This window comes from Ambystoma mexicanum, chromosome 4q (assembly GCF_040938575.1).
Source record: "Ambystoma mexicanum isolate Mex_15411 chromosome 4q, UKY_AmexF1_1, whole genome shotgun sequence".
In the NCBI taxonomy this organism is placed as follows: Eukaryota; Metazoa; Chordata; class Amphibia; order Caudata; family Ambystomatidae; genus Ambystoma; species Ambystoma mexicanum.
In genome coordinates this window covers 535450123-535472674 of record NC_090928.1, presented here as the reverse complement: position 1 = coordinate 535472674, position 22552 = coordinate 535450123, and the positions used below count along the sequence as shown (strand labels likewise).

Genomic DNA, 22552 nt, shown 5'->3' with positions numbered 1-22552 from the left:
CTTCCAACACATCATCAGAAGCATGCGCTACCACGTGGGGTGACTTGTTGTTGGGACCCCTCCCCCCCCCCCCCCCATGCATGTACTGGCATCAAGAAAAAAAGCAAATGGGAACTACTTTTGGGGCTGGTCTGTGACATCTAAGCAGCCCCACCAACCTTCATCGTGCGTGTCCAGCCAAAGCAGAATGACAAACCAAGAAGCTGCTACATTTTGAGAAAGATTGGGCAGTGTGTACCAGAGGTCTAGGGCAATTAAGCCACTGCTTTACATTCAATTCTGATTCATGGCCTATGCTGCCCCTTTGGACTGGCTTGCAGGAATGTTTGTGAATGTCCCAGCCGTTTGATCCCTTTGAAAAGCTGGGGAGCGGTCCATCGGGTGTTCGGAGCCCCCAATTGTTGATAAGTACCTGGTAAAAGCGACGGCGAGCACTGTGGTCATCAGGCTGGCAGTAGGCCTCAGGCAGAACAGTGAACGCGCTCCTGGGTCCCCATCTTCTGAATCGTATGCCATCCGCCCTAAGGACACTGTATGGTTTCGCTCAGTGTTGTTTACACGCAGTACCTTCTGTTCTGCTGTCGCTCTGGCCGCTGCTTGATCCAGGTACCGTGTGCAAATGGCCGCGCAACGGTAGCAACCCATGCATGGATTACCTTCTCACCTGACTCTAGCTCCCCTTCGTGACTTTCTTTGCACTTCACCTACTTTGAGAGCTACCTTTCCTCTGGTCCTTTCTTCTTGGGTAAAGCTGCTGCTATTTCCTCCAGTGTATGGTTTGTACTTTGGTGTTCTGTTGTCCTGTGTTTCCGCCTGATACCACCCAGTGGTGTGTCCAGACTCTTGACTGGGACGGCCCAAGTGGGGCACTGACTTATGCAGGGGTGGCATGAAGCACGAGCGCACACACATAATGATCATACTTTAGGGTAATGGGGTGGCCAATCAGATTTCAGGGGTAGCACGTGCCACCCCAGGCCACTCCCCGGACACGCCACTGAATTACCACCCTGTTACCACTAGATCTCGCGGCGTGAAGCCCAGAGCATCTCCACCATGGAACGGCTCTGCAGATTCTCTCCTGGCAGAAGATTGACTCACTCTGGCTAACCTTCTCTTGTAAAGGCGCAACACATCTGTACATCGAATCCCTTTGAAGCTTCATTGCTTCCTCATACTGCCTCTCATTGAGAACTATTATCATTTGTCTCCTCTTTTAGTGTCTGGTTGACCCTCCCTGCCCTTACATTCCCTCGCATTTATGAGCAATGCTGCCCCCTGTGGCTTCCGGAAGCGTCTTGCATTTCTAGTGCTAGACTTAGTTCTGGAAGCTTGTACTACGTTACTTTGGAAGTCGCAGGTGCTGGCAAGAAAGATAGTGGCAGTGTTACCTGTAAGGCCATGACTTGTTATCATGCAGGCTGGTTTCCTGCCTCTTTGATGTTCTCTCGCTGCATGGTGTGTTCAGATCCCTCGCCACTGAATCTATCTCAAGTCAGGAACAAGTACTAAGCTTCAAATCTCGATTTCTTTCTTTTTTCCAACATACATAAGACTCCTTTTCCTCAGCTCCACGTGTGAATTCCCTCTCCTCTCCGTTCCCTCTTCAGGCTCTCCTGGCGTAGTTCACTCTCCACCACATGGAGGGTGACAGACCCAAGTTCTTCAATGCTCTACCTGCAAATGCCCATCTAATTCCTATGCATAAGCCAAACCTGTTGACTTTGTCGATGCTCTCTTCTAACACAGATATAAATCAAGTGAATGAAGGCACGGTTGATTGAGAGCTCTTTATTACACCATTACTGCTGCAATGAACTCTCAGTATCAGACTGCTTAGAAATAACACAGGCAGGGCAAAGCTTGATGGTACTGCTTGATAGTGAGCTCAAACATATCCCACACGGATGTGTTTAAGATGGGGAGGGAGAGGAACCGGGTGGGAATGGCCATAGGGATTATCATGGACACGGGCAGCCTGTGGGCGCTTTGAAACAGTATTTTCTTATTGTATAAGCGCCTAACAAGCAAACAATAAATAAATAAATACATACTTGTGTGGGTAACAACCAGACCAAACCTACAAGCTGTGTGTCCTTCCTCCCTGTAATCCTATGCAATGGTTTCGCTGATAGTCCAAAATACAAATGGGGAGGACAGGGGTTGGTGGGATTTGAAGTAAAGAAAAGGAGGAGGGGATCTGGAAGATAAATAACAGGATCTTCAAGGAACCACTGACGAGTGACAATAGTGGGGCAAGCGGCTATAGGTTGGAGGAGAGTGGGGGATTACAACCTCGAGGCAACTCCAGGAGAGAGGAAAGGCCATCAGTGGCTATTCGGGAACAAAGGTTGGAATAAGTAGCAAGTTGTGAAGCAGTGGGGTTACGCTCATTTGGGAGAGATCTGAGATTCAGCTGGAGTGAGGGATATCGGACACGGGCAGAGAGTTCCAGGAAAGAAAGGAAGACCAGACATGGAGGCAGAGATCGGGCAAGGGGAGCTGGAGATGGGAACCAGGCCCATGGGTGAAGATGAGCCCAAAAAGGGAGCTTAAACACACATAGGAAGGAGGTAAGGAGTTGCTATGCCAAGGGGAAGGGGCAACACCCACAAAATCGGAGATGGGAGAGGGGAATCAGTAGAGCTATAAGAGCGAAGGCCGAGTCTGCGCAGCACAGCTCGAAAAAGAAACCTGCACCCCGAAGGTCAGTGCAATTTGGATGGAGCGTGCTGTAACCTAGAAGTGCAGCGGGGGAATAAGCTGGCTTCATCAAAGCTTTCATTATCCAGAACCTGGGATAGTTGGATGACATTGCCCAGAAACCTTCTTATTGCACCCAGCTGTTACTATAATAAAGTAGTTATAAAATGGCAGGAGCTACTCAACATGACCATGCGCCACTCAACGACAGCTGCAGAGTGCAGTGCACTGCTGATCTAGAGACCCTCTAGCACTAGGCCCAGAAAGCTGAATGCACGTTCTCTTCACGGGGCAATGGCAAAGCAGGGCGGCAATGGGAAAGGCCGTGGTTGCCATACCTGACGCACACGGTGAGCGCTGATCTGCTTTCAATGTACACGTTGGATTCGGAGGGTCTGGGCGGGTCCATCTGGAACTCGGGAGGGATGTAAAAGGAAACGGTGATGCTGGACTCGCAGAACGGGCCGGGGCCTGGATTTATGAAGCAGGTGACCGGAGCCGTCATATCCATCTTCGTCTCTGCAGGAAACGACAAGCAAACAGGCATACGAGACGAGTGTTTATTTAAAATGGGGATCATCATTTAAAAAAGAACTAATTAAAACACATCTCAGGGAGACTGCAATCACGGCTAGATTTCAAGCAGTAACAAGTTACTGTGGCAATGGAGATGGAGCTAGAATGCAGCAAATTCCTCATGAACAGGTATTCTGCAGGGAGTGTTTGTTTGCGCCACGCAACTCGCCTTCCACAAAGCACATGATATATTTGATATGCTATTCTATTTATAGCGCGCCCATGTACAAGTTTTTCAAAGCGGGACGAGGCAGGGGGTGTGCAAGGGGGTACAGGACTACAATCTTACTAGGCCCAGTGACATTGAGATTGCGCAAGTGCAGGGCAGAGGAAGGGGGAAAGTGCAGGGGGAGGAGGATAAGTGCAGGACATAGGATCATAACACAAGAAACAAGAAGTGCAAGCAACAGGTGACAGTGCAAGGTTAAATGCAGAACGACAAGTGATGGAAGTGCAGGTAAGGGGACAGTAGGGTTACAGATACAGCCCCAAATGCAGGGTGGCCGTGGGGCAGTGCAGGTGCGTAGCGGGAGGATAGGCACCTAGGACCGTGCTTCCGAGGGTGGGCAGGTAAGCAGTGCAGTAAACGATAGGTGATCAGCAGGGAAGAGGAAGAGAGAAGGCAGAAGCAAAGAGGAAAGTCTTGAGCTGCTTCCGGAACCGGAGGTGATTTTGCTCAAGTTTCAGAAAGGCAGGGAAGTTGTTCCAGAGGGAGCAGCCCGCAGAAGAGAGAGATGTACCTCCAGCTCGTTTCTTGGATAAACGCCTGACCCTCAAGTAGAGGGTCTTGAATTGGATCCTTGCAGCCACTGGGAGAGATTTCAGTGCTAGAGAGATGAGATCTCTGGGCTTGGGACCAAGGACAAGTCTCGCAGTCCTGTTCTGGATGAGTTGCAGAGGGCGGGGAGTAGAGGCAGACAGATTTAAAAAGAGGCTGTTACAGTAGTGCAGCCTAGAGAGAACCAAAGCTCTAGAGTCAGTGAGCTTTTGGGGAAGGAGAGAAGAGGGAGAATACCCCTGAGGGGGTGCAGTTGGTAGTTTGACTTCTAAGAGACGTTGGAAATGTGAGGAGAAAAGGAGAGTGTGGAGTCGAAGATCACCCAGAGGTTCTTAGCCTCGCAGGTGGGAGCAGGGGGAGGGCCAAGTGAGGCCGGACAGAGAATTGAGGGGAAAGGAGGGTTCTGGTGTGCCAATGAGGAGCATCTCCATCTTGCTGGCATTCAGGCAGAGATCATTGGTGGCACACCCCTCTTGGATTGCAGAGAGAGAATCCAGGATGAGAGAAGGAGAAGAGGCGACAGTGGGGAGCCTAAAAGTGAGCTGGGTGTCATCCGTATAGCATTGGAAGTTGGCGCAGAAAGCAGCAATGCAGTGGTCGACAGGTGCCAGGTACTGGTTGAACAACCAAGGACAGAAGTTAGACCCCTGGGGAACAATGCAGGTGGAGAGAGAGAGATAGAGGAGAAGAATTACCCAAGTTGGACCTGCGAGGGTCGATCAGAGAGGAAAGAGGTTAACCAAGCCAGAGCCTGATCAGAGATACCAAGATTATCAGGAGCTGGTTGAGCAGGATGGCATGGTTAACCGTGTCAAAGGCAGAGCAGAGATCGAGTAGGATGAGGACAGAGAGGAGATTAGAGTCCAGGTTGGAGAGCAAGTCTTCACGGATGTTCAGGAGAGAAGTTTCCATGCTTCTGACTACTCTGAAACCAGATTGCTAGTCATGGAGACAGCCAACAGATTTGGTGTGAAGATTAAGCTGGCAGATGGGCAGCTTTCCAGGAGTTTGCCCAGTAAAGGAGTGATAGAGATTGGGCGATAATTAGCCGGAAGGGAGGGGTCGGCTGAGGGCTTCCTGAGAAGGGGTGCACATGAGTGTTTCAGGGGGGAGGGGAAGGTACCGGAGGCGAATGAGTGGTTGCAGAAGTCCGCCAAGGCTGGGGCGAGGGTGTCGATGTGGTCCTTGATGCTTTTGGAAGAACAGGGAAGAACCTCTTTAGATAAGGTTTTCATAGATCAGACTTGTCTAGATACCTCAGCATGGGAGAAGAGAGGAAAGACAGAGATAGGAGGGGGGGCGTTGAGGGTGACGGAGGGAGTTGGCAGCATGGGGGGAGGAGCAGGAGAAGTAGCGAGGGTGGACAGGATGTCCTGAGTTTTAGAGATGAAGTGAGAAGCCAAGGACATACAAAGGGCCTGGGAGGGGACGGAGAGGTAGAGACTGCGTATATTGGACAGCCTTACTCTTGTCATTGTTGCCCTGAATGTAGCTGAAGAGCCGCATGAAGCCCGTGCTGATGGCGGGATCCCACTCCATGGCCGTCACAACAGTGCTCACCCACTTGGCAGGCTCGTATTGGCGGATTTCATAGTCTGAAGCCTTGAGGGGGATACAGAAAGTTTTAGGGGAAATGCTAGACACCAGTATACAAGGTCGTTTGTAATTCAAGAAATGCTGTTAGTATTTTATCTGACATCATTCCCTCTTCACATTTCTTACACAAGTCTGTTTCAGATTTTTGTTCTATTATCTTCTTGAAGGAACTCCTACCCTGGGCTGAAATAACTGCTCTGTCACTTACTTTTAGGAATGGTTCGACTAATTATCTCACCCTGGGAACATTATTAACTGGCTGGACATGACAATGAAATACTCCGGGAGCTCAGGTGACAGACATTCTCTCACAGCACCACAGTGGCCCCAGGTCTACCTACTTAAGCAAATCAGCGAGGAATGACACTGGTACTTGGATCTGATCCAGGGATAGCAGGTGGATGTCTGACATCTGAGACAAGTACAAGGAGAAGACACGCCGGCGCTAGTATTACAAACCAGTGTCTTGCCTTTACATCTGGCCTCATCTCAGATTGCAAGGGTGTTGTGAAGATATTTTCACGCAGGTTAAGTATCAGGAGAGGGTTTACACAATTGATAAATAAGCTTTCAAACACAGGTTGTGCTGAGTCTGCGGGAAAAGCTTGCCTTGGTTATGATGAGGCGCGTATGCTGCAGATCTCTTGGACAGAGGCAGATTTGAGGAACCAATCCGAGGCCAAGGCTTTGGTAGAGGGCGCTCGATAGGCTGTATCAGATGTGCACCCTTTTGTTCACACCAAAGAGTTAAGCCGTACCTTCCCAGTTGTATTGATCTGACTACAGTGGGTCCCTCTCTCTCTTCATCACTGCTGCCATTTTTTTTTTTTTTTTTTTATTTGCAACCTTTCAAAGTAGTATACAAAATACATACCAATACAATTCATATGTTATACAAAGTACATACAAAAATAAAAATTCCTATGTTACTCAACACAATAGATCCAATATACAGTAAAAGCAAAATAAATCCCCTTAAGAAGGAGAACAGACTAAGCATTAATTGCCACGCTAGTGTAGCCTAGACTAGTCCGACCTCAACCAATCTTGGCACATACTCATATTTACATTTCCTTTACACATGGCAATATTATTCGCAAAAATTAGACTAGGGCAATCTGAACCCTCAGGCGCATATTTCTAAACAACATTTGCCAAATTTGGTCACTTTCCCACTCTGTGTGAAGCAAGAACACGTTATTAAAACACCTCACTCGCACTTCATTTAAGGCATTACATTCCACCACCAGATGTTGGAGTGTTTCCCTTTGTTGTACCGATAGACAATATCTGCAATAATTTTGGTTGCTCGTCAACAATTTCCTTTTGCAAAGCACCTCACGCGTACTCCATAGATTTAAACTGAATCTTAAATAATCAGAACAGACCTTTGGAGACGGGTACTTTAGTAAATATGGCGCTGTTAAACCATACCGCTTTATCCCAAACAACCAAATGTTGAAATCATTATATTGGGTACACCTTGACAGGTTCCTGGCCCAATCAGCTTGATACATTTTCAGCTTAGCTCGTGCGGGATTCAGGATTAACAGATCCAACAAACCATCTGCTTCTGCCAAACTATTCACAACTTCATTTCTCCATATTCTTGGGAAGTCTTTACCTGATTTAAAACAGAGTGTGGCCTAATGTTTCTAGAATGTTCCCACTCTTTAGCCCCACCAAGCATTTGCGGAAAAAGTCACACTGTCTCCAGCGTGCCTGCGCGTAAAGGGAGACCAAACCAAGCTCATAGTGTAGAATGGGTATCGGGACACACTTGGGGAGGACAAGGAACTGCTTCCAGTATGTTGCTTCTAAGGCATCCCAATATTGCTGTTTCGCCAGATGTCTTCCCTCTGAGCCATATAGGGTGATCGGAATCACCTTCATTTTTATAAAATAATATGATATGTTTCAGTGAGAATTTCCCGAATTTTTAAATTAAAATACGGGACTGGGAAATTAGTTGCTGAAGTTTGTTCCGTGCTATAGCCCCCACATCACTCGAGGCCTATCGGTATTTAATAGTGACCCCAAGATATTTATATTGTGTGACATTTAGTAACTAGACGTCCTGCAAGACCCAAGAATAAACGGACTGCATGCGCCCACCACCAGGGCTTGTTATACAACTTAGGGTTTGGGATTTCAAAGTATTGATGACCAAATTATTAGCCACCACAAAGGCTCCCAATCGAGACAACATGCGTTGGAGGCCATGCGGGGTCTTAGATAACAAGACCAGATCATCTGCATATAACAAATACGGGAATTTTACGAGCCTAACTTTGGGGCATCGTTGTTACAATTCATAAATTCTTGGCCCAGATCTATAATGTAAAAGTTGAATAGAAATGCGGCCAGAGCACAACCCTGCTTTACACCCCGTTTTGTTGGAATTTCAGGAGAGAGCTTGCCGTCGATGGTGATCCGCACTCTCATAGATGTTTCAGAGTGGAACCAAATTATTAAAGCCAAGAGCGACGGCGGGCACTCATTTGCTTTCAGTTTTTGATACAGCAATGTTCTATCGGCTGTGTCAAAGGCAACTCCAAAATCTATGAACGCCATGTATAGTGGCTGCCTTTGTTCAGTCTGCTGAGCCTGGATCACGCTCAAAGCAATTATATTTGGCACTGTTCCAAGACCCTTCACAAATCCGGATTGTAAGGGGTCACGTTGTTTTTTAGACTTCACCCATGCTGCCATTTATTATAGTGGAGTCGCTCTTGGAGAAAACGGAATCACTGGAGAAAGGCAGTTTACTTTGGAAAAGGAACTACTTAACCTCCCAATTATGCACATGCTATAAATGACCCATACCACCTTAGAGGATACCAAAGCAATGTGTGAGAGAACAAAATAAGATTAGAATTAATATTTTTTTTTATTTCCCTGTCCCCCCCCAACCCTTTATTTAGCCTTTCACATCCCCCCCAAACATTTCAATGGACATCTTTGGCAAAATGCCTGTGGCAAAACACCCGTCGGAAAAACTGGTGTCGGCAAAAGGATGCAATACCATTAATCCTTCCATTTCTCCACTGTTTCCCATGCTCTCTGGAATGCATGTTCTCTGTGCAATAAAACACCATACTCTTGGTATTTCTTTTCATCTCAATATTCTATTTCTCTGCTTAGTGGAAACTTGGAACTTTTCTTTACATTCAACCTCTCCTGCAGCTTGCATCTCATCTACTAAATTCTCACATTCTCCTAGACTTTACGCCACCGGCAGCGCTACCACCATTCTCCACCACTCTCCTACCTCTAAATTCGTGTCTTTCGATCAATCTTTAATTTACAATTAAATAAATACTTTTCGACTGAGTACTGACTATTGAATTTCAGAATAAAACATGAAAACCTGGCTGTGGAAAGCAGCTTTTTAATGGACCCATCTGTTGAGTGGGTTGTCGGTTTGGATTTATGATGTAATGTTTATTCCAACGAGATTTTACAGTTTGTATTTTGTATCCTGCTTTCCTATGTATTTGTATATGTAAAATTGTAAATTAAATTGCTCCGATGCATTAGTGTTTGGTTTACGCTGTAGAAGAATCTGAAATAATTGAATAAGTAAAATGGTCTAGCGTCCACACGCTCCTTTATTGTCTTTCTGGGAGGATATTGATACCTTACTATCACATTTCTTCTTCTTTTTGAATCTCCTTTATTTAATCTTAGGGAATTGAAATTCTGTCATTTGACTCCATGTGTCCTTTCCTTTCCATTATTGATCATCTACCCCAGCTGCACATATTTCTTGTCACAGCGTTTTCTCTACTCGATAATCTCTGCTTCTCCTTTTCTCTTATTTGATCACCCTTTTCTTATACTTTCACCTTTCTATATCTCCCTTCTCCTAAAGTACCTTTTTTGCACTTTTCCTTCTTAGCACTCTTTTCCGTCCACTCTTCAAATCTTGTGCTTCATACTTATGGGCTGATCCTACTGCTGCTTCGTCTGACTCCCCTTTCCACTTGCTCTTCTTGTCTCTTTCTCTCTTATTTAACTTTCCTTTTGAATTCTTCTTTGTCTTCCAGTGTTTTTCATTCCTCTTGCAAGCACGCTGCTATTCTACCTAACCCCAAAAAACCTTCTCTTGGATACTTCTCTACCTTCTAGCTACTGTCCGATTTCTCTTCTTCCTTTTCCATCTAAACCTCTGGAATGGGCCATCTATTCTTAGATTCCCGTCTGTCTAGAAACTATTCCCTCTCGACAAACTGGGCTTCTGCTTCCTCATTCTACTGGGACTGCGCTTATGTTTTACCAACTTTCTTACGTCTTCTCGTCATGCAAAGGCATCGTCCCTCTCAAATATTTTTGAGTTCTCCACCACCTTTGACATGGTGGACCATGCTATTCTCCATTCTCCTGTTGTAGCGGTACTCCTTTCCTTGGGTTTTCATCTTCCCTTTCTGGATGTTCATATGCTGTTTCATGGGCTGGGAATGTTTTATCCTCTTACGCTTCAGTATGGGATTCCGCAAGGATCAGTCGATGGTCCTCTTATTTTTGATTTGTATACCATTAGTCTCCCTGTCATCATTCAGACAATTGTTTTTTCTTATCATTTCTTTGCAGAGGACTCTCAGATCTTTCCTTTTTCTTCTTTTTCTGACTCTCTATACACACTTGTTTCACACAGTTTGTCTTCTCTCAAGCTGCGGGTGCTCTCCCATCTAAATTCTTCCAAAACTGTAGTTCTCTTTTTCCAGGCTGTTGTCCCCATGCTTGCCCTCTCCCAACATACATTCCTTTAAATTCTGACTCTTCGGCTGTCATTTTATCCTTGTAACGTAGGTGCTATCACACTTCTCACATCACGTTTCTACTCTTCTTCAATCTTGTCGCTACCAGCTCTACAACATTTGCAAAAAATCATCCTTTCGTGGCTACAAAGATTCTTATTTTGACCTTTGGATCTTCTCGTATTGACTACTGTTCTTCTCTTCTTGTCGGGTTGCTAGCTTGCGCTCTAGCTATACTACAATCTGTCATTAATGCAGGTATTCCTGCACTTCGTCTTGTTCCACCTTTAGATGCACTTCATTGGCTTCCATGCCATCTCCAGTTTTGTTTTCTCTGTATTGTCTTTCTACCAATTCATGGTCATGCCCCCCCCCCATTTCTCCCTGATATAATTTGATGTCCCTCCTCTATCACTTCATTCTTCTTTATTTATTATAGTTCCTAACCCCTCAACACCCACAACACGACTATGCTCCCCTGTGCACATTGTCCCCTTAGATCTTTTGCCTTCTTAACTTTGGAATGATCTCATGCTTTATGTATGTCGTACTTCCAAGTTAAACAGTTTTTGTTCCTCTTTTAAAACTCACCTCTTAAGTTCTTCTTGAATGAGATGCATTTCTCATGATTGATCTCGTGTGTATACTTTCATCCTTATGGATCAGTTTTGGTTCAGACCTCGAGCCTCTACTGACAATGCCTACTAACTATCTTCAGAAGTCACCCTCTTCTCTCTTTTGTGCAAAAACACCAATCCTTAACACCCAATGCTTCCTGGACTTTCACCTCCACTGCTACACCCCTGTACTATCTTGCTTATATATCTGATTACCTAAAAAGAAAATCGTTTTCTCGGCTATGTGCACATCCTGATTTCTTGCTGCTGTTTTAAGTCAAATTTAGCTGTGTGCAAATTCTGATTTATTGCTGCTGTTTAAAATGGAGTTTAGCTGTGCGCCTCCTGATTTCCTGCTGCTGTATTAAAGTCAAATTTAGCTGTGCGCACACCTTGATTTCTTGCTGCTATTTTAAATTCAAATTGAGCTGCGTGCACATCCTGATGGTCTGCTGCTGCTCCAAATTGAGTTTAGCTGTGTTCACATCCTGATTGTCTGCTGCTGTTCTAAATTCTGATTTAACTTTTTGCACATCCTGATTGTCTGCTGCTGTTTAAAGTCTAGATTAGCTGTGTGCCATCCTGATTGTCTGCTGCTGTTCTAAATTCGGATTTAACTTTGTGCACATCCCGATTGTCTGCTGCTATTTAAATTCGATTTTAGCGTTGTGCACCACCTGCTTATCATGAGAATGAGTAGACAGTTCCACCCCCTCTGCTCTCTGTCTAGTCTGCTATATGTTCCCCCAGCCTTGTCATCTTCCACTGTGTTCACATTGTTCATTGCTGGGATCAGTGATTAATTACCCCCTCTACTCTGGTTTGTTACCAGCTCCCTCACCCCCCTCAGTTCCCATTGTATGTCTGTGTTATTCCCTTCAGCCCTACACCCGTTATCCCCTTTCCTCTGCATGTTCACTGTTTTATGTGCATACTAACTCCTGACAGTTTTCCAGCGTTCTTCTCCCACTCTTGTTCCCTTCCCCCCATCCCCTTACCCACTGCTCTTCCTGTGCCTCTGTGCCCTCAGCCTGGTTAAGTGCACTCCATTCTCTGCAGGCTGCTATGCCGCTCTATTTCTCTCCCATCTTCTCAACTGTTTCTATCTCTTATCCTTCACCCCTTACTAAGTCTGGCAGGAAGAAACTCAAGAAAGACACACTGGGCTCTAACCCAGGCCTTCCGATTGCAGGCACCTACGTCACTGACTCTGCCAGAGAGACTCTCACTGACATCTGCTTTGTCGTTCCCTCACCCAACCTATGGACTCTCCATATGATTGATCTTCTCTCTCCTTTCTCTTCCTCGCCTATCAATGGTGGTACCCGCTGGGAGGTCCTTCTTGCTTTCTTCTCCACCTCCAGGATCATCATGCTAGCACTGGTATAAAGGGGCCCAGAGAAGGCAGGAAGATGAACATGTCAAAAGAAACAAAGGACTTTAAGAATCCACCAGTGCGGGACTGGCAACAATGTGTAAGAAGAGACGGTGGACTAAAGAACTTGTCAAGCCCAGTGGGAAGAGGCAACAGGTGTTCTAACCATCCAGAGCTTGACAGTAAGACGGTTCCTGCTTAGCCCCCTGTTAATTTGTGATCCGACGAACATAGTGAATAGGGTCGCTGATCCACATAGCTGTGCATCTGAGGAGAGCTTCCTCATCTCCGTGGTAGCCCCAAGGCCACTGAACCTCAAAGCAAAGATTTGTGTTTCCGAGGAAAGCTCCTTCATCTCAGTGGTAGCCCCAAAGCCACTGAACCTCACAGTGAAGATTTTTGCATTCAAGGAAAGCTTCCTCATCTCAGTGGTAGCCCCAAGATCGCTGACCCTCGGAGAGAAAATTGTGTATCCGAGGAAAGCATCCTCATTGCAGTGGCTGGGATAAGTCCACTGACAACCAGGTGAAGGGTCTGGGACACCAACACCAGTGAAGCAGACATCCAAGGAAATCTTCCTCATCATAATGGCAAAGATAGGTCCACTGAAATCCAGAGAAGGACTTAGCTAATAACATGATAGAGTGGCAAAACAGACATCAAGTTGAAAGATACAGAAAATAACTCTCAAACATCAGCAGGAGGGAGCCATTCTCCTGGAGATGAAACTGAAGCCTTTGAATCTACACAAGAGATGCCATGAGAAGGGAGACATTCCCCCTGGCATTGTTGTGAACAATATTAGAGGGTGTGGACCAATACCAGGAGAAGGGAGTCATTTTCCTGAGATTTGAGTTATTCATAGGTTTTGTTGGAACCACAAGCCAGGGTGAGGGAGTCATTCCCCAGGCATCCTTTTGCAAAAGAACATTATGGGGACATACCCTGAATACCAAGAGAAGGGGGTCATTCTCATCGAGAAGGAACTTTGTTGGGTTATTCTTTAACTACAGTGTAATGAATATAAGTAGATTGTGACACAGGACGGTGGAGTGTGATTTCGACAGACATTATGACAGATCCTTTAGTATCAGTTTGAGGCAGGGAAACCCCTCTTAGAAGACAGGGATACCGAGGGTTTCTTTTTACTATAAATAAATAAGTTTGTAGCACTCATCATGCCACCTTCCTTCTTCGACACCCTTATACGGTATATTTATATTAGTGTAAAAAAGCGTACGTTTTGAGGTTTATGATGAACACCAGGAATATCATTTTTGTGCACAAATTGAATAAAAGGTTCCAAATATTTTGCCATCTCGTTCTGCATAGAGGCCCCTCTATTTTCCATAGCTGTCTGAACCATAGTTACGACCACCATTCCAGAATATCGGGTGTGGGAATTTACTTTCTTAATGTGGCTTGCCATTTTTTATTTGGTATAAAGCAATCTTTATAAGTGTTATTACGTCGCTAGCTTGGCCTATGGTGTCAGTGCTCATTTACTTTCTTACTGTGACATGGCAATTGTTACTTTTTGCTTGGCATCAAGGATATAGCAAACATGATAAGTGTTATTACGTGGCTAGACTAGCTTACATTGGTGGCTCCAGTCTAGCCATATATTCTGTGTGTGTCATGGCATTTTTTATACTTTGCATCAAGGGTAAAAGCAACCATAAGTATGATTACTTGGTACACTGGTCTATCTTGGTATAGAGAGTCTGGATTTACTTTCTTTCTGTGGCTTGGCATTTGTAACTGGCTGGAATTCCTTATATGGTAAGATTGGAATGGACAAGTATAGGCAAAGCCGGCATGGACATTTTTTATATACTGGCATATGTTGTGCGCAAAGCCATCATGAAAATGCCTTGGAAAATGGTCCTGTAAACTGTTGGTGACTTGCATTTATTGGGTTTTTTCATGTGCTACCGTACAAAATTGATTGTAGACTGTTTAGCTTTTTACCCAATTTTTTTACAGAATGTGCTGTAAAATTGTCCATTTTAACTCATTATTTTCAAACCTTTCTCGGCTGGAGAACCCTCCCGAATGCACCTCGTTTCATTCAGCTCCCTCGCTGAACTGAGTCGCTCCCACATATCAGACACATGCATTTATGCCCCTCCAGTTCAAAAATTCACCAGGCATCACTGGGTAGGAGGGGAGATGTTTGGAGAGAGCTGGAGACCTATTGAAGGAACAGCTGGGTGAAAGTCAGAAGGGTGGAGACAGTCAAGAAAGAGGTTAAGCAAGAGATTGGAGAAGGCCAGGAGCAAGACAGTGTTGAAGGGGTTGGGGGTTATATAGGAGGTTGGAAAGATTAAAAAAAAAATAAGAGGTGGTGAAGGAGCAGAAGATGGTTAGAGGTCCAGATAAGGAGGAGGTGTTAGAAGATCAAGTTAGCGAAGGGAAGGAAGAGGGGATGAATAGTTCTATTTGGGGAGGAGATGGTGCAATATAAGGATGAGGATGGTTGTAAGAACACGTTTGAGGAGGAGGTTGGAGAGAACCCAAAGTAGGAAGTTAAGGGGGAGATGGTGACCCCCATGAATGAGTAGAGGAGGGACAGAGCAGAAGGGAGAAGTGTGGGGGGAGGAGAAGGTTGGGAGAGGAACTAAGATCAATGGAAGAAGATAAAGGTGGCACTCCAAACAGTGTGAAGAAGAAGGAAGAGGTTTACCCTGAGGGGGCAAAGGATGGTAAGGAGGTACAGAACTGGAATTGGCCGGTAGGAAGAGGAGGGACCTCAGCTAGCAGGGTGGAATTAGGGGAGAAGTCCTCTTCTGAACGGGTGGATCCCAAAGTGGGTAGTGGTGAGGAGAGCAGGCCATTCCAGTTGATAGGGTTGGGCCTGGTAACCACTCCCCCCACTCTGCTGGACCAGACACCTCAATCCCAGCCACTGAGTAGACCACAATGACAGCTAAGGAATGGTAAGGGGTCTGTCCTTTGCCTTAATAAGGAAGACTTGGGCGACACCATATATAGTGACCCTTCCATTTGTGATTGTAGTAGGGAAGGACTAAGCAGGGGATTTTTGACTTCTCCTAGATGTCCGCAACTAGAGATATTCGTGTACCAAAGACTGGAGGAATATCCTGCAGATAAGGTGTTTCACTCCTGAAGTATCCCAACTCTTCTACTGTTTTATGTTCTTTCAGTTTTAGCCTGCGAATAAGGGCATTTGTAGTTGAACAACTTTATTAAAGCAATACAATGATATCTCCATGTCCCATCTATTGATCCTGGTGGCCGTCCGGACATCTAGTAACCCATGCTTAATGTCTTTGAAGACCCTTTCACTGGATATTGAATGACCAGCAAAACAATGGTGCAAGTGTAGGCAAACTTTGACACCATTTTACTAATGTACATGTGCCAGTGAGAATCGACACACAGCCAGAGAGGCCCACTGTTACGCAATTCCAAAATGAATAGCCAATCTTTAAAATAAGCGGGGAAGGCTAGAGTCTCGCCCAGTACTACACCCTTCTCGCTGATGCCCGGTTTAACCGGTACTTCAGAACTGAATGCATTGGGTGCTGTTGGCCAATGAAACCTGGTAGTTCCGGTTGGTCTGTGGAAGGGTGGGTGCCCATGGACACCAGAGGTAGGGTAGTGGGGTAGCCACATAGCAACTGCTTTCCTAACATGTAGATCTGGCCTCTTCAATGATGCTACATCTTCTGTAACTACAATAGGGGCAGGAAAGCACTGACACACATCAGCAGGACTGTGGAACGGAATCTGGACAGAGTTGTTACTGATGCAAGTCAATCACCCTTCACCCACTACCCACAGCTAAGGTGGTTCTTGTTTGTCTAGGCATTTAATGAGATTTTCTAAATTGTACATAAATAGGTTTCTCCTAATGTGTGCGCCCACTGACTTGTTTGTGCTTGAAATCCTGCTGTGCTTGTGTGATAGAAAATGATCCATACAAACTAGGCCATCAATGGCCAGTGTGCAGACAAGAGAAAGCATTTAATCCCTGAGGCAATTGCATTCACCTGTGTTTTCTGCTGTTCTGAGGTCTAACAAGGAGGTGCTAGTAACTGGCAAATCTTTGTTTCCATAATATGTGACTCCAGCTTTGAATAATTAATCCCAAGAGAGTACCTGTATCTCACAAGTTAAGCATAAGGGAAGCATAAGTAAGACCAGAGCAGTATGCAAGTACTGCATACAGTGTCACCTGACAATATAAATAAACAAGCAAAAACCAAACATTGCTTATGAAGCCGTAACTAACTAATATACTTTCAACAGAAGCATCATTTAGAATATACGATATGATATGGGATTTATAACGCGCCTATACACAAGGGTTTCAAGGCACGACGAGGCAAGGGAGGGGGAACAAAGGGAAGACGGAGACAACGATCCTACTAGGCCAGGTGACATTGAGATTGCGCAAGTGCAAGGGGAGGGGGGAAAGGAAAAGTGCGAGGGGAATGGGGAGGGGGCAGTGCGGTACATAGGACAACAGAAAAATAAATAAAAAACAATAAATAAGAAGTGCAGGCAAGTGGTGGCAAGTGCCGGGGTAAGTGCCGACATCAAGTGTCAGGTGCTGGTAGGGGGCTGTAGTGATACAGAGAACAACCCCGAGTGCAGGGGGTTCCCAGGGGGGCAGTGCAGGTGTGCAACTGGCGGGGAGGGACCTGTGCCCGAGAACAGAGGGTAGCCAGGTGACCAGTGCAATTTCAGTTTCAGCCAGGAGTTCAGCAGGGGAGAGGAGGAGAGAAAGCAGAGGCAAAGAGGAAGGTCTTGAGGTGCTTCCGGAGCCGAAGATGGTTCTCCTCAAGTTTCAGTGAGGCAGGGAGGCTGTTCCAGAGGGAGGCCCCAGCCGAAGAAAGAGATCTACCACCAACTTGTTGCTTGGAGAAGCGACTGACCCTGAGAGAGTTGGAGGCAGATGAGCGAAGGGCTCGAGGTATTGAGGCCCCAGGCCCCAAAAGGCGTTGTGGACAACGCAGAGGGTTTTGAACTTCCACAGATCACAACTCACAGCCACTGGGAGCCAATGCAGAGATTTCAGTCTTGGAGAGATAAGATCCCTGGGCTTGAGGCCAAGGACAAGTCTTGCAGTCCTGTTTTGGATGAGTTGCAGAGGGAGGAGTGTAGATGCAGGCATATTTTGAAAGCGGCTGTTGCAGTAGTTCAGCCTAGAGAGAACCAGAGCTCTGGAGACAGTGAGCTTCTGGGGGAAGGAGAGGAAAGAAATAATACCTCTGAGGAGGTGCAGCTGGTAGTGTGACTTCTTAGCGACATCAGAGATGTGAGGAGAGAAGGAGAGTGTGGAGTCGAAGAAGACCCCAAGGTTTTTAGTCTCACAGGTGGGCGCAGGAAGAGGCCAAGAGAGGCCGGCCAGAGGGTGACAGGAAAGGAGGGAGCAGGTGTGCCAACGAGGAGAATCTCAGTCTTACTGGCATTAAGGCAGAGATCATTGGCGGCAAACCACTCCTGCATAGCAGACAGACAGTCAGAGATGAGAGAAGGAGAAGAGGTGGCTGAAGGGAACCTGAAAATGAGCTAAGTGTCATCCGCATTGCACTGAAAGTTGGGGCAGTGAGAGGCAATGCGGTGGGCAAGAAGTGCCAGGTATTGGTTGAACAGCCAGGGAGAGAGGTTAGACCCCTGGGGAACACCACAGGTAGAGATAGAGTTAGAGGAAAGGAAGGATCCAAGTTGGACATGGGAGGGTCGATCGGAGAGGAAAGTAGTCTGCCAAGCCAGGGCCTGATCAGTGATACCCAGGTTATCCCTGAGACGGTTGAGTAGGATGGTATGGTTGACCGTGTCAAAGACAGAAGGGAGATCAAGTAAGATGAGAACATAGAGGGTGTTGGAATCGAGGTAGGAAAGCAGGTCTTCACGGATGTTCAGGAGAGCAGTTTCCGTGCTTCTGGCAGCTCCGAAGCCAGACTGATGATCATGAAGACAACCAACAGATTCAGTGTGGAGATTAAGCTGGGAGATGGACAGTTTTTCCAGGAGTTTGCCCAGAAAAGGTGTGATGGAGATTGGCTGAGAGTTAGCTGGGCAGGACGGGTCGGCAGAAGGTTTTTTAAGAAGAAGGTGCATGAGGGAATGCTTCAGGGATGAAGGGAAAACTCAGCTGGCAAAAGAGTGGTTGCAGAAGTCGGCCAAAGCAGGAGCCACATTGTCAATGTGGTCCTTGATGGTTTTAGAGGAACAGGGGAGAACCTGTTTTGACAAGACTTTCATAGATCAGCCTTGTCTAGAAACCTCGTCAGGGGAGAATAGGGGGAAGGCAGAGAAGGGGGGTGGAGGGGTGGCCACAGAAATGCCAGAGTAAGAGAAGGGAGTAGGGTGAGAGGAAGAGATGAAATGAGAAGCCAAGGCCATGCAGAGGGCCTGGGAGGGTACAGGAGAGGTGGAGACTGCAGCAAGATTGGCCAGCTCCTTGCACATTTTAAATAGTTTGGCCGAGTTGTTGGATCCTGCAGAGACACGGGCTAGGATACTGGCAAACCTCATGACAAACACTGGCAATGGCAACAGTTTGGGCTTTTGTGTAGACATGGGAAAGGCACTTGCCAGGCACTGATGTAGTCGTATTAAATGGCCATCGATGTTAGCAGGTGCAAAAAGGTGTGAGTACCTGGGCATCTAATAAAAGTTCTTGGCAAATGCCTAATACTTATAAACAAGCCAAAACTGTTGGATTTGCCAATGCTTATTTTTGACAGGATGTCTGTGCAGGACACACATAGGGTATATCAATTGAGAGGCTGAAGGCAGACCTGGTTTAGGCATTGGCCCTCATCATGAGTTGGGCGGTAATACGATGCAAATTCCATCTCAGCCGACAGAATTACTGTTACCATTGTGGTATCTGGCAGAATTACCACTATATTACAACTTGGCGGGAGTGGGAACACACCATACGCGGCAACAGTAATTCCGTCCGGCAGAATTACTGCTGAAAATGAGTCCTGAAAGGTAATTCCACCTGGACTCAGCAGAGTTACCGTTATCGCTGCCACATTCAGCACCAATTCCACCAGTGGAATTTCTGCTTGTGGAAATAGCGTTATGGCCGGAATGTGAAGCACATGAAGTAGGGCCCAGAAGGAAGGCAGAACATGTTATAGGACAAAGGCAAAGTGAAGTTGCCAGATATGAGGCTTTGCAAGGAAAGATTCAATGAAGCAGAGCTGCGGACCATCACTGATGAGGTAGTGGCCCATGCTGAAGAGCTGTATAGCTCTATGCACAGGAAGAGATCTGGTCAAAGGAAGACTACCATTTGGGCCAGCATTCTAGATAGGGTCACGGCAGTGGGCACAGTTCCACAGGACAGCGAGGACTGCTGTAAATTGTGGAATGACCTCAAGGCCAGGCTCTGCAGCCGCCTGTCAAAACACTGGCGAGAGACATCTGCCACAGGATGAAGCACTGTGGACCCCCTTGTCCTGAGCCTGTGGGAGGAGAAGGCAAGCAGCACCCTCTATATGGAAGGGATGTTGGGGGTGCCGAGGTTGGAGACAACAGCCAAGGCGAAGCTCATGAGCATGAATGCCCCACCCACGACAATGCACTGGCCAAATGGCCATCCCTTGCATGTGTCCCTCAGCATCGTTGGGCCCAATGAAGAGTGGAATGTGCAACCACATGCCAATGCATCCAAATGCAATGCCACCATATGCGTATGCAAGGGAAGGTGATGACTGTGCACAAACCCATGCACTGTAGTAGGAATTTGCATGTGAGCCCATACTACAATTTGCAGGAAAAGGCCAGGTGCCAAAGTGACCCCCCCGCCCCAGCGCAACTGCATGTACAGGTCACATCACCGGCCCAACTGGCAAGGAGCCCATGCATATGGGGTGTACACCCTCAACAGACACTTCCCCCACCTTTCATTAGCTGTATGCATTGGCCTGCAATCGACCATGCACATCAGACCGCATATGTCTATGATGACCTTCTACCATGTAGCATGAGTGACTTGCAAGCCCACGTACAAGTATGCATGATTACTTACAGCATGTCATTGTCCACCCAACAGGTTCACAGTCAACTCAGGAGGAGGATGTAGGCCCATCTACATCCCATGGCAGGACCACCAGTAGGACCACAACAATCACTGCCCCTGCACTGCCCAGCAAAGGGAGAAGCAGGAGAAAGAGCATGAGCGAGACACTAGGGCCCAGCAGCGTTATGCCAGCTGCAAGAACTGGGGACACCACCACAGTCCACACCAGTGAACTAAGTTGCCCACCCAGCAGCATTGCACATGCCAGTGGCGGCACTGCATCTGATGGCAGCACTACACACGGAGCTGCAGGTGCTTCAACCCTAGCAGCTGTAACCGTCACTCTAAACTGGGTTGTGTCCATGGAGCCAGATGTTGCCACCGGCACACAGCAATCTGCGTCTGCACACACCCATCTACCCAATGACACCCCCTCATCACCTAAGCAAGACGACCAGGCATATGTGCAGCGTGACCTGGAATCAGAGTGACACTGATGCCAGTGGACCACACGACAGGGGTTTCAGGTCCCCCTGCTTCCGCCCCAGTCCTCCCCATAGCTCACATCCCATTGCACAGCACTCTGCCATTGCTATCTATCTATCTATCTATCTATCTATCTATCTATCTATCTATCTATCTAGAAATTGTAAAGTGCAACGGTCAGCAGTGGCATCATAGCGCTAATCGAAAAGGATGTAGAGGGGAGAAAGAGAGGAAAAGACAGGATCAGCAAAATAGATATGTTTTAAGCTTAGTTTTGAAAAGATTGAAGGCAGAGATAATCCTTAAAAAGAAATGGATGAACTGCTATATGGAGGAGGCTGCACACGATGGAGCAGCAACATATCAACCTGGAGTAAATTGCGGATGCCCCAAGTGTAGCATCTGAAAGCAATCTGTGACTCTGTTCAGGGTGCTCACAGAGGATTGCAAAGTCCTTGGAATGGGAGGTGGTCTGGTTCATACTACAACCTTGTATTACACTTCTTCACACTTGTGCTATTTTCTGCATGATGCTTTTCAAATGGGCACTTTCCTCTTGACTTCTGTTCGGCATTAGCTTTGCCCATAAAACAAAGTTCTGTATTCAATATGTCTACTTTGGCTTAGTTTCCAATTTTCATTCAGTTTGGTATTTAATATTTGTATATATTTCAGCGTTGTTTCAAGTTTGCACCAATTCGGTATTCAATATATGTATTTCAGCATTGTTTCAAGTTTTCACCCAGTTCTGTATTCAATAAGCAGTTTCAAGGTTTCATTCCGTTGGCATTCAATAACCCTTATACGGCAGAGTGTTACTTACACGCAGTGCTCTAGAGGTGCCCCAGCTCTGAGTGACTGCCCAGACACTCACCGGTCTTCGGCGTCCTCTCCGGCTGCCTTAGTCTGCTTTGCCGGGTCGAAGGATCGGCACCTGCGAGCCCCGCTCTGCAGCACATGCCAGCGTCTCCGCCTACTCCACACTGGTGCGGACGGCCTCCCTTTCTTTCTGCTTGTTCGCAGGTGCTGCTACACGCAGCCCGGCATGGAGGCTCCCACTCCTGTGGCAATCCAATGGCCAACCAGGCCTGGGGCTCCACAGTTTTTCTGAGCATCGGCCGGCGTCCTGGCTTCCTTGCAGGCCCCACCATGGCTGCCTCCTCACAACACGGGTCCCCTGCTGGCAGCTTCCACACAGGCCTCCCTGTTCCCATGTTGTTTCACTGGCCTCTCTTTATACACTTGCAACCCTTCAACAGTCTCAATACTGTCAGAGGTTAAATCTGGGAAAATGAGGGGATCTGTTCTACAGTAGCCTACAAAGGCTGGGGTCAGGCTAGGTTATTCCTCAACAGGGAAAGGGGGATACCATGCTATGCCCGAGGGCACCCCACTCCCATTTATTTCCCAAGGACCCTACCCCCAGGTGATCCTCCCTCGCTTCTCTGCCCCAGGGTCAGGATCCAAAAGCGGTGGCCTTTCCTTGGCCACCTGAGAAGAGGATTCAGGGGGAGTAGGAGTGAGGATACCCGTAGGTTTCTCACAGTAATCAGCTGGGCATCAGTTAATGTTCAGGGTGAGGGCCTGGCCCAGAAGTGTGCCCTCGTCTTGCATGGCGTCTCTTCCTCCTCTCTGCACCCTGAGCTGCTG

The 22552-nt window shown here is 46.9% G+C and overlaps 1 protein-coding gene across 3 annotated transcripts in view; it reads right to left on the bottom strand.

Moving 5' to 3' along the window:
• The window catches only part of HEBP2 (heme binding protein 2), a 96873-nt gene that overhangs the window by 27064 nt on the left and 47257 nt on the right, over positions 1-22552 (bottom strand). For all 3 annotated transcript variants that reach the window (XM_069608082.1, XM_069608083.1, XM_069608081.1), the window contains 2 exons: positions 5524-5659; positions 3042-3222 (listed from right to left, as the gene is read on the bottom strand). In XM_069608082.1, coding sequence (XP_069464183.1) covers positions 3042-3222; positions 5524-5659 — 317 coding nt within the window. The remainder of the gene's footprint in view (positions 1-3041; positions 3223-5523; positions 5660-22552) is intronic.